At 29.8% G+C, this 13,037-nt stretch overlaps 1 protein-coding gene across 1 annotated transcript in view; it reads right to left on the reverse strand.

Moving 5' to 3' along the window:
* The window catches only part of LOC107445474 (uncharacterized), a 152,677-nt gene that overhangs the window by 20,534 nt on the left and 119,106 nt on the right, over window positions 1–13,037 (reverse strand). Inside the window, exons 29-35 of the mRNA XM_071187171.1 lie at window positions 12,674–12,753; window positions 11,895–12,025; window positions 9,794–9,920; window positions 7,310–7,718; window positions 5,859–6,094; window positions 3,974–4,198; window positions 348–449 (exon numbers count right to left, since the gene is read on the reverse strand). Coding sequence (XP_071043272.1) covers window positions 348–449; window positions 3,974–4,198; window positions 5,859–6,094; window positions 7,310–7,718; window positions 9,794–9,920; window positions 11,895–12,025; window positions 12,674–12,753 — 1,310 coding nt within the window. The remainder of the gene's footprint in view (window positions 1–347; window positions 450–3,973; window positions 4,199–5,858; window positions 6,095–7,309; window positions 7,719–9,793; window positions 9,921–11,894; window positions 12,026–12,673; window positions 12,754–13,037) is intronic.

Here is a 13,037-nt window from a genome sequence, read left to right on the forward strand (position 1 = left end):
CATACAGTAAAATTGTTTTTTGTCTGTTGAGCTAAAGTTACCCACAAAACCTAATATTCCAGTTGGCGGTATAGAAAAGAAAATTTTCCTCAAATCTGTTATATTATGCTAAAAAAGGATTTAATAATATTTGTAAATGGGAAGTCAAAGTTAGAAAATTAAAAAATTTCGTAATTTATTAATCAATATTTTTTAGAAATTTTTTATAGACGTGATTTAGTTTCAAAAAATATATATATAAACATGCATAATTTTGAATTTCGATGACAACAACGTTTTTTGTCTTTTTTTTATTAATGACAATAAGCTAATAAAAAGTTTATACACAAAGAAGTATATTTTCATACTTTTGAATCAGTTCCAGCGTTTAAAGGAAATCCAGTTTGCACTAAAATTTCGTAAAAGTATTTATCTGCCATATCATTATCAGCCAGAGGAGTTGCGCCCAACTATGAAGGAAAAAAAAATATTAAAACACATTATTAGAAAATTAATAAATCTTTAAAATGAAACAGAGCATTATATTTCTGTTGTTTAGGTAAAATGAGGTAACTGACCATTAATTTGGAATTGAATTATGATCAAATCTATTATTCTTAAATTACTTACTTTCATCTAACTAATCGATGAAAAGAAATAACGATTGGTCAATCTAAGAACTACTAGAGGCAAGTTGGAGTTTGTTTTGTGTACCTGGTAACTACGATGCATATTTAGTTTGTTTGTGTTCTACGTGGCTCCGTACCAGTCTTTGTGTTAAGTAAGCAATATATAGTAAAAGAATTGAAATCTTTGTGAAAGTATATAGAATGCGTCACTTAAGAGAATTGACACTTGACGGACTTCGCTTACTCGAAATAGAATGGAAAGAACAGTTGTTAAAAGTAAACAAGTGCCACGTTTCAACAACCAATCAGGATTGAGATACCCACTCTACGTCACTTGCAGGTATCCCATTGAGTACTTGCAACTATAGGAGAAGTAAAGTGATTATGTCTAAACATGTGATTTAAATCAACCTGTAAGCGAAGTCATGAGCATGTGTTAAACCTGATTGGCTTCTGAATTGACAAATAATATGATTTACCAGATTTACCTACTATGACACCATTTGCAGGTAACCAATTATCAGAAAATATCAGAAAATAGCCGAAACTCGCAACGAGAAAGACCAAGATATAATTTCGGATCACGTGTTTTAATGCTCAATTTTTACACTTATTAATTTGTTTTCTTTTTTATGTTTATTAACTGAAACAAATGAATTTTTTCATACTTGTTTAGCTAACATGTTATGAAGTTTCTTAAATTTTACGTAAGAAAACTTTATCCTTAGCTTAAGTCAGTCACAGCGCTAAGTTCTACAAGCTACTAAAATGTTTGTCTAAAGAAACGATCATTGCAACTTTAAATTTTTACTTCATAATAAAGTTCAAATTCTAACCAGAAACAGTTTCAGTTTTAGCTACATAAGAAGTATTTTTTTAGCATGTTTAACACTATATTTCTTCATTTTTATTATTTTTTTTCATTTCTTTTTTCATTTTTATCAGTTCTACAAGCTACTAAAATGTTTGCCTAAAGAAACAATCATTGCAATTTTAAATTTTGAACGAAAATTGCAACTTTAAATTTTTACTTCATAATAAAGTTCAAATTCTAACCAGAAACAGTTTCAGTTTTAGCTACATTAGAAGTATTTTTTTAGCATGTTTAACACTATATTTCTTCATTTTTATCAGTTTTTTTTTCACTTTTTTTCATTTTTATCAGTTCTACAAGCTACTAAAATGTTTGCCTAAAGAAACGATCATTGTAACTTTAAATTTTGAACGAAAATTGCAATTTTAAATTTTTACTTCATAATAAAGTTCAAATTGTAACCAGAAACAGTTTCAGTTTGAGCTACATAAGAAGTATTTTTTTAGCATGTTTAACACTATATTTCTTCATTTTTATCAGTTTTTTTTAAAATTATTTTTTCTTAAAACTGTAAATTTCAACGCAAAAGCAATATTTTCCAGTACTACCTTTCCAATAAACTTAATTCCTGACATTATTGAGATAAGTTTAAAAAAAGCTTTTATCCAAAAATTCAATAAAGAAATACCAAAAGAATTCAATATTTTTTTGTTGTTTGTTTTTACCTGTTCAGAAAACTTATAAAACAAAAAATTTTTTAAGGAATTTCGGACCAAAAATATTAAAAAATATCTTTTTCAAGTAGTGAAAAGAGTGCATTTATAACTGTAAACATATTTCGACAGTGTCAGGTTTTCAATTTTCCTTACTGAGTATTTTTGTCTGTCAAACATGACGACTTTTCATATTTTATTTAAAATTTTTATAAGAAATTCTAGCCTCACATTTCAAGATAAGCTTTATTTAAAATAAACAAAATATGTATCTCTGTAAAATAAACTGAAATTTATATTACATCTCTGTAAAATAAACTGTAACAACTCGATTCTTATAAGTTAAATCCAATATTTTATTTCTATCTTCTTCATACAGAACGAACCTTGGAAAATGTGTGTTTTTTTGAAAAAAATTTTAAACTTATTTTATTAAAATCTATTTTAAAATAATGATATTTTTCAACATTACTGTTTACTATTACTATTCTGTTGCTATTACATTACATTACTATTATGTTACTACACTACTATTCTGTTGCTTTAATTGAACCTCTTTAAAATTTAAAATTTGATTTCTCGCATGAACTTTAAAAGAGTAAATTTAGGTTTTTTAATAAATTTAGATGAAGAAATTTAAAAGGGTAAATTTAGGTAAAGTTTTGCTTTTATCCAGTGGCCAGTAGCAAAATATTTGACTGTGGCCATTTTTTAAGACATTGGCCATTTTTTTAAAAAAAAATCGAAAATTTAAAGGATTAATAAAAACTATTGATATTAATAATGTAAGAAATTTCCTTTGAAACATTTCTCAAAATATGGTAAACATAACAATGTTCGTTTCTAAATTGATGAAAATTTTGAAGAAACAAGCGTAGAATAAAGTTATTTTCAGAATATTATTAAATATTGATTATTCTATATTTATTAAGAATAATAATAATAAACTGCACATGGTTTGTATTTTCGAAGAAAAATGTGGCTATCAGATGGTGACTGATGAGAATTTTCTAATCGCCATTTGTTTTATTTAGTCACCCTATTGCCTGTTGCGAACTTATAGTTTTTCTATAATTTATTTTACAATTTTATAACCGTCGTTGAATAGCCGATCCAATTTTGGATTTTCGCCTACTACTAGTATTCAACTCCGTAGTCTCGTTAATTTGAACACAATCGATAATTTGAACACAAGGGAACTCCTGGATTGAATTATATAGGGAGAAATTTTTCTCTGTGGAGGCCTTTTTGATGGAACTAACCGGAATTTGCTTACTGTACCTCCTCTACGTGCCTTTGGGCACTTAAGGCCTCTAGCATATCCCTCCAACGTCTCCTGTCTCTAGCAATAGATCTTGCTTCCTAACAGCCAGATATTCCACATTCTTTTAATTCGCCCCAAAACATGCGCTGGATGGTAAGTCTGGGTCTTCCTCTTGTTCTTTTACTATCAGGGGCTAGGCATTTGCTTACATGGAGAGGAAAATCGCGAAAACCTCCTACGATTAGTCTGATGGTAAGGGGACTCTAACCCATGATCCGTCTACCACTGAGGATATTTTACGTCAGCACTTTGGTGGGTGTCAGCCGGGTGCAGAATTCGTATCAACCAACCATCGTTAGAATTTGAACCAGGTTTACCTCATTGGTAGGCGAACGCTCTATCCTCTGGGCCACTAAGGCTAATTTTTTTTCTTAATTGTCAGTTACCTCTTTAATCCAAAGGTATATATACAATATTATATAATTTTAACCTTTATTTTAAAGGTATATATACTATATTATATAATTTTAACCTTTGTTTTAAAGGTATGTAAACAATATTATATAATTTTAACCTTAGTAAGATCTTTTCTATCTTTCCATCTAGCCCAAATAGCTAGAAGTACATACGTTGCAAAAGTGATAATCAGCGTCAAATATATTGTCAGGTTATTTTCAAATTTTGTGTTCGCAAAGACATAATCGAAATCAATAGTGTTCGGGGCTACTAAAAACCCACTTCCAAACATGGTCAGGTGATTGCATAGGCAGCAAATCTTGTTAGCTTTCGCAGCATGTACCTGTAAAAATATCATTGATGAATAACATTGTGCTGATTACCATAAAAATTTCAGATCATGGCAAATACTGGGTAGGAAACAAAACATATGTAAAAAGAATTCGTTTTAATTTTTAACTACTATTTAGGTATTAGAAACCTATTAACCCATTAATGCAAATGGGACACCGGTGTATCTTATACATATTTTTTTCCTGACACTCTTATTACAAGGAAATATACATTTTGGTATTTTTTAATTATTATAAAAAACGTTCTAATTATTGCTAAAATGAATTTATATTCTATGTCATACTAGTAGAAATTATATGTAATGCTAGTCGAAGCTTGTTGTTACTCCGGTAGCTTAAAGCAGATCCTATACGGGATAAGACTAAATTGCAATTGGCGTTGCCGGAATTTTCTCGACAATCGCCAAACAGTAATGATGTTTTTGTTTTGCTTTCAGCAGGAATTCGACATTTCATAGTTTTAATGAAGTGGATCTGCCTGAAAATTTCGCGAATATCATTACCAAACATGATGGAAATTCGCTTTTCAATTAATTCATACAAGGATATACAAGTTAATGAGATTAGTCAACACTAGGTTTTCAGTCTAAACTAATAAAATAACTGTTAAAATTCACATAATAATTTTCAATTGTTTTATTTTCCTACTTTCTTTTTAATCAATTCTCCTTAAATAAGATAAACTTAGATATGATTTATATAAAATCAGACATTTTTGTAGAATTGAGATGGATAAATATAATAGTGTTGAAAGCTAATAAAATTTCCTTTTCAAAAAATTCATCAAAAAAAGAAACTTAAGTACAGAAATTTAATCATATTTATAAAATGTTGTTATAATAATTGTACAAGTACTTCGGAGAATTGACAAGGCATATTCGTATTATTTAACGGGTCTATATTGCTTGTAGATTATTTTACTTGACGACTTGCCATTTTCTGACAAAGCAGTAGTTAGTTATTTTTTTACACAGTTTACGCAAAAATTTTTTATGCAAACAACCGTATGAAAATGTAAACTTAAGTATAAGATGCAATGCATATTAATATTTTAAACAACACAAATTCAATCGTATTTAAAAAAAATTATAACTAGAAAAAAAAGTTTCTTACTCAAAAAATCATTTATTGAATCAAAAAATCATTTACAATATAAATCTAACTTTTATCTGTTAGTTATTTCGTTCCTCATAGTAACCGAAACATGTGACAAGTTATGGTTACCTCTATAAAATATTTGATTTTCTATGTACTAAAAATGAAAACAATTCATTTTGAAATAATATAAAATAAACTCTTTATCCAGTATCAAGCATGCATTAAAATATCTATTATTCAGAAACAACTTACACATCTTAGAAGAGAGAAGGTTTCCGCTCCGATCGATTTAGTATTCTGAATCAGCGAACATAAACTGCGCGGTGGGGAAAAATTAAAAGATTTCACAACTTCCGGACTACTAAACTGCGCAGTGGAGGAAAAAAAAGAAATATGTCACTATGTTCGGACTACTAAAAGATTGAAATTCCCGTTTATGGTAACCAGTGTGAAGGCATTCTCGCTTTTAGAAGGTGTATAAACAACATCTCGGAGTTTCATGGTACTTACGAAAAAAGTACCGCACAAAAAGTAAGTATAGAAAAAAAGTACCTTGCAACCGTCTCCACTCCATTCTGATGTTTCTTCGGAAAAGTAATAGCAACCAGTGGTATAAAGGGCTATGAAATAACCAGAAGTAAACGAATTGGTCATGTCACTGCGCGTTAGATTTTTGTCACCTTTGAATAATTCTTCATTTTTAGAAGAACTGTTGGACAAGAGTCCGACTGCAAAAAAGAAATCTTCTCCTTCGTCGCTATCGGCACTGAACAACATGCTATAGCTGTCTGAAAAAAGGAATAAAACACAAAATTTGAACGAAATCGAATGAGAAATGAATAAGCATTCTTGAAAACTTTATTACTCATAAACTATTCGACCAATTTTGTTCAAATTTATTATTTTGTCATTTCAAATGACATTGTTTAAAATTGTGTAAAAATTTGTATATCTTATCATCGAAACTTTGTTCGAGTATAGATAAATCAAGTGTTAAATAATATTTTTTTAATGATAAAGGAATACGATAAACAAATTTTATAAAAATTTAAATTTTTTAAATTCGCTTCAAAACTTCCAGAAATGTGAAAAATTCGCAAAAAGAGAGCAACATAATTCTGTTAAATTTTCAAAGCCAAAAATTTAAAAAAGTGAGAAAAAAGTATGCTTATTCAGTGAATGTAAGTTTTTGTATCTGATATCGTAATTTAAAATCTCATCCGAACTAATAAATTACCATATATGAAGTCACCCACCATTTTTGGGCTCTATCTTTTAATGGACGTGGTAAGAATGATTGTGAACTTAATTGTGAACATATACAGTATGATCTGTAATCATTGCCCGTAGTAAATATTTCTAGAATCCTTATCAGAAAAAAAGCAGGTCACAAATTAATATTTAAAAGAGAAAAAAAAAACAATAACGTTGTAAAAATCCAACGAAAATTCATAAAGGCGATATGAAAATCTTCAAAACCATCTTGATTGATGGATAAAACGTATGTTTTTAATTATCACCTTTCATTCCTCTGTTTTCTCTTGGGCAAGAAAAGGGGTTTTGATGTTTTTAATCTGACTTATAAAGTTTGATTCGTTATGTTTCGCTAACGTTTTCATTTTCTTAGTTTAAATAGTAATACATAAGTACCTCACTTTTGGTAAAAATACGTAAAATATATGTATTACGGGTTGTGTTTACGGGATATCATACATTTCTTGACAGTTAAAAAAATCAAATTTTTTTTTCTAACAATGTGGAATATTTTGAATCTTCTTGATACAATGTATTGCTCAATTTTGCTGCAGCCTTGATATTATGGCAATTTATCTTATGATATTGTGCTTCTTAAACCTGGTAAAATGGATTAATAGAGCTGTTGATTAATAAATGGATTAATTGAGCCAGAACACAGTGCAGTTTAATATTTAAGGATACACTAATTTTGCACCGTATTCCGGGAAAAGGTTGAACCAATTTTGTAGAGAGTGTAAAGAACTTACCACCTTCCTTTGGAGAATTTTTCATAAACTCTTTGCCGTCATGAATAGACAAGGAGGGCTTGTAACCCACCCCATAAAAGAACACAAATGGAGAGTTTTGTTCTTCTGGTCGGAATTCTACTTTCACCGCTGCGCCACTTCCAGAGATACTCAGATGATGGTACACCAGAAAGTCGTCATTGTTGGTGAAAGATGGCTTGACGAACCTCATGGGTGTTCTGCGACCAGCACCATCGTCTGATGGTGGTGTCAGAGACAAACATATCTCGAAGGGATCTTCAGCGTTTTCAATCTTCAATGTTTCGTTTCCTTCTCTGTTGGTCAGAGACAAATCTAACGAGCTTGAATCAGCACTGAGCGACACATCATCTGTACCTTCTGTTTCGAGAATACTTGACCATTTTACAGACTGCAATGAAAATAAATTGGTATTTCAACGAGCAGAAACGCACAGTTTTAAAAGAATTAGAATTTTCTTTCTTTTTTTAAAAAATAAAAAGGCAAAAAAATGCCTTATAATATCTACTGGATGTTCAAATGCAGATTGGTGATTTTAAAAAATAATTTGAAACAAAACAAAAGGTGATAGGTAAGGAAGTAAAAGGAGGCTAGATGATATTATACAGTCTGGTCAAATTATTAGACATACTATAAGATTCTATATAAAATCTCAACTATCAGGTACTATACAGCTTTATTGTTTTTACGTGACTGAAACTGGTTTGCACTTGTTTACGTTCATGTATTAATTGGTTAAATAAGACGATAAATTGAATTAGTTATATTATATGACGATTAGACATATTATTTGGTTTGCACTTGTTTACGTTTGTGTATTAATTGGTTAAATTAGACGATATATAATATAAATTTGACGATGGGTTAAATTAGACGATATATTATATAAATGTAGAATATTTATTATATCAGGTATTCGATTAGTGTATCATAATAATTAGACAGAATTATTAGACGCACTGTTGTTTTTTAATAATTACATGTTTTGCACGAGCTTGTATGCAATACTTTTATACTTAAACATACATGTAATGGGTTTTTATTCAGGAGATTTTTCATATGCTTACTATTTGTATTTATTTTTTCAACGCATTGCATTACAATGTTAAGTAATTGATACACGAACGTAAACAAATGCAAACCGGTTTCAGCCGCGTGAAAACAATAAAGCTGTATAGCATCACCTGATAACTAAGATTTTACATAGAATCTTAGAGTGCGTCTAATAATTTGGCCAGTAACTGTACGTAGAAAGAAAGAGAAAAACTTGATGGGAAAAACTCAGAAAACGATGATTAATTGTTATGATGTTTTTACAATTAAAAGGTTTAGAATTCCCAAAATCATCAGACTTGATACAGAATTTCGGAAAATTCGTATTTGGAAAGTTTAAACTCTCTAGCCCTTCAGAAAAATATAAGGCTACATATTTTTCTGAGGGGTTCAGCATTTTTCTCTAAATTTCAGAAGTATAAAATCTCTTTGTTTCAATTATTATTTTGTAGATTAAATATTTTTTAAACACTAGAAAAGTTATAACGTATGTTCAATTTTCAGCAAATTTTATAACGATTATCAATTAATCTCAGCTGAATAGTATACAATTGAAGAAAATCTAAGAGCACTCAATTAAGACATTTGATTTTTTTGACAGAAGAATTAAAGGTATCTTTTGAATCTCTTTCGCCAAAATATATGAATAAATAAATAATAAATGAATAAATAATAAATGAATAAATAATAAATGAATAAATAAAAGCACAGTTTAAGGGGCTTAAACTCGAACCAAAGTTTCAAGTTTAAGCTTTATATACCATCTTGCCATAAAAAATTATCTTGGCTTTTCTAAAGGTAAAGAATTTGAAAATTAAAAAAAAAAAACTTTTAAAAAAAATTGCCACTTTGGTGAGATTTACCTAGATGAAAATCATTAAAACCAATAAATATTTCACAATTTTGGTAAATTTTTACGAGACTAGACCAGACCAGAAAAGCTTTATTTTTTACATAGTAATTAAAAATTAGGTACCAAACTTTTTTTCTACTATCACAAAACTGTGGCATTTCCTCATATTGATATTCCGCGCTAGTTTTGTCACTTTCTGTCATAAACATAGGCAAAACTTAATGCTCACATAACTGCAACAAATTCCTCACAAACGTCATAATAGCATATTATTCGTTAATAAAGGCTACTACACGTGACTTCGGAGCCTTCCAAAAGCAACCCTAAAAGTAAATAAATATAAAAAAATAAAAAAAACCTTAAACATTAAAGTTTTATATTGAAGCAAGAGAGCCTTGTTTGGAATATTATTAGAAAAAAAAAAGAATGTGAAAGTTTCTTTATAACACACTCATAAACTTAATCTGATTATCCTATAGTATATTCAAAGTCAATCATAATCTGCAAGTATCAAACCCTAAACAATGTTGTGAGATAGAGAGGAAGTATCAGATAGATACCACTAATCCTATAGGAGTAGATTCTTCGCATCCAGCATTTTTCCCGAGAAGGGTACAGGGTCCGGGCATTGTTATTGATGTCTCTCTGTTCTGCATGGTTTCTCCGCCTATCTCCCCAGCATGTCTCCTAAGGAAAAGAAAAAGATAACATCTTCATTAAAAGAACCCTCACAAATTGATCAAATGTCGTTCCGGCTTTTCTTGAGCCCTGGTCAAATCCTCTTTTTCGTCCACTACATGGTCAGATAACATATTTTTTTTTCATTGCGAGATCCTTATTCATTGGGTACTCTTGGGTATTGATGTGCGCTCATTTATTTTCGTTATAAATGATCTGTACTTGCTTGTGAGGCAGTAAATTAAGTGCGGAAAAAAGATAATTTCTTAAAGTGTTTTTAATTTACATACTAGTTCATGAATTTTTTTGAAGACTTATTATAATTTCACATAACATAGCAATATATACTTTATAATTTATAAATAAAGCCCTACCGCTCAGCCCGGTGGCTGAGCGGTAGCGCTTCGCGCTGTCGTGCCACAGGTCCTTGGTTCGATCCTTGGGCCGGGCAAGGCCGACTCAGCCTTTCATCCCTTCAGTGGGTCGATAAAATGAGTACCAAGCATGCTTGGGAACTAACACTGGGGGTTCCGCGTTCGGCTGACCACCTGACCGGAACATATGCTCCTGCACCCCAGAGCCCAAGGTCAAGAAAACTGAGATGGGCACAGTCGGCCTTGGCCCTCTTAATGGGCTGTCGCGCCACTGAGTTAGTTAATTTATATATATTATAAATGATTGAAGAAAATATGCTGAAGTTAGTATATGTTACTGAGGCATTAAAAGTAAGCAAGGAAAAAATATAATTTTAGAATATGCTTTTAATTTACTTTCACTTTCTTAATACATGAATTATTTCGTAGACTTCTTACAATTTTACATAAGATAGAAAAAAATGCCTAACCAATAAATAATTTATTGAGTACTCTTGTTTGTTGATGTGAACTTATTTATTTTCGTTATAAATTATCTGAAGTGAATATTTGTTAGTGAGACATTAAATTAGACGAGAAAAAAAATATAATTTTAAAATATGTTTTAAATTTACTTAAACTTGCTACTTCATGAATTATTTTGTAGACTTCTTACAATTTCTTATAAGATAGAAAGAAATTATATGCACTAATGTAAAAAATATAGAGAAGATGGGAAATTTCGCCATTTACGAATGCCATAATATCATACACTAAATGAATATAACTGAGTACAAAAAAAAATCAAGCAGTTCTAATAACATTTGTTAAAACAATTCTTGGTGTCATTTAAAATTACTCCATTCTTTAGTATATTTTATAAGTTCAAACTTTTTAAAAAAATTAAAAACTGGGTATTACGAACGTATCATGATATGTTATGCCTAGCTTCCGTTTATTTTTAATCCGTGTCTGTCAGTTTTCAAGTTTTAAAGATATTTTAAATATATAAAAGTTATTAAAAACTGGAGTAAAAATAGTAATCAATAAGAGTCCTTTTTAACAAAAAATATTAGAACTGCTTGATTGTTTCAAAATTCAATTATATACATTTAAAGTATACAAATAAGGCATTCGTAAGTGGTGGAATTGCCCCAATATGTAAGAAAATATGAAAAGAAAGCAAAAGTAATAAACCAATCAAAGAGAATAATCTGTTCTAAATTTTTCATATATTTTTAAAAGAAAATCTCTAGGTTTTAAAAGTCATTAAATAGAAGTTAAAATAAGTTAATTAAATTAATAGAAGCAAGTAAATTATTTTTGGAGAGATAAGGTTTAATAGTGTTTTTTTTTTAGAGAAAATCAACATTTAATCTCAGTTTTCTAACTATACTGTGTTCATCAACTTCGATAAGGAGTCGCTAAATTTTGATAACAAGTCAAAGTTTTCATTTAACGATTGAGAAATATTTTCTAAAGATATGCGTTTCTCGATGCATGCAAACAAATTTCTTTGAAAATAATAAAAACAGAACCCGACATTTTTGTATTTTTCTTTATTACGGAAATGTCGCCTACTTTTTTTTTTATATTACTATAAAATTGTATCTAATAAGTAAGCACTCACTTCTCCACTTGAAGCTGAAATCCCGATGAAGTATCTACAACCAATGGCGTCTCACCAACCATGATATCTTTCAATATGTCTTTTTTCAGCTCATCTGTAATATTTTTCATCTGCTTCACTTGCCCATTGATCTAGTCATGAGAAAACAGATCATGCATCCTTTTTGAAATAATAAAAAGAAATTTTTTTGTGCAGGTAATTCAATTGTGTACTTACAACTCGAGAAGAAGTGAAGTGATTATGCCTAACCACGTGCATTAAATCAAGTTCAATTAGGTACCTGTCAATGACGTCACGCGTGTGTGTCTAGTCTGATTGGCTTCTGAATCGACAAATACCACGACTTACTTACGATGACGTTCCTTTGCAGGTATCCAATTGGGTATACTATAGCCTACGTCACAGGTTGTGTTATTCCTACTAAATTTAACCCATGAACGGCATTTTCTGCGAGACTAACTTCAAGCCACAAATAAACAAACGAAGTGTTTGATCGTTTAAATAGCTGCTCGCCAGATTTTATTGCATTATAAAGAAAAGTAATTGATATTCGATTTTTGATTAATAATTGATTTATGTGGATAGTGGCATAGAATTTAGCATTGCGTCATGGTAAATGTTATCCCTACTAAGTGGAAGTAGTTGTGTTTTTTTTTAATATTATACCCAATTGAATGCCATAGTATCCTTTTTAAATGCGTTGAAATGATTTACTGATTTAATTCTTAAATTATAATGAGAAAAAGAATTTGAAGATTTTGTAAGAATTGAGAACTTACCTCGCCAAGGGTAAAATTCTTAACGCCTTCGACTTTTTTCATGTGGACTTTTTCTTCCACTTCCCATCTACTGCCTTCCACTAGGTTAAAACATTTGTATAAATATACTACTTTTTTCTTCATGTATACAAATTGAAACGAATCAAATGCGATTGAAATTTGCAAAAAATGCAACATAACAAACAATAAGCAGAAATTAATACTTTTTAATTTACATCACTGGCGGTACTCATCGATTATAGGTACAATGTGTTCGGATTGCTCTTCCTTGTTGTTACCAATATGAATATAAGTTCCCAATAAGTGTAAATTTTAATATCACGTTATATTTTCAAAAAGAAAAAAAAACCCAAGATTTACCAAT

This window comes from Parasteatoda tepidariorum, chromosome 10, assembly GCF_043381705.1.
Source record: "Parasteatoda tepidariorum isolate YZ-2023 chromosome 10, CAS_Ptep_4.0, whole genome shotgun sequence".
NCBI lineage: Eukaryota > Metazoa > Arthropoda > Arachnida > Araneae > Theridiidae > Parasteatoda > Parasteatoda tepidariorum.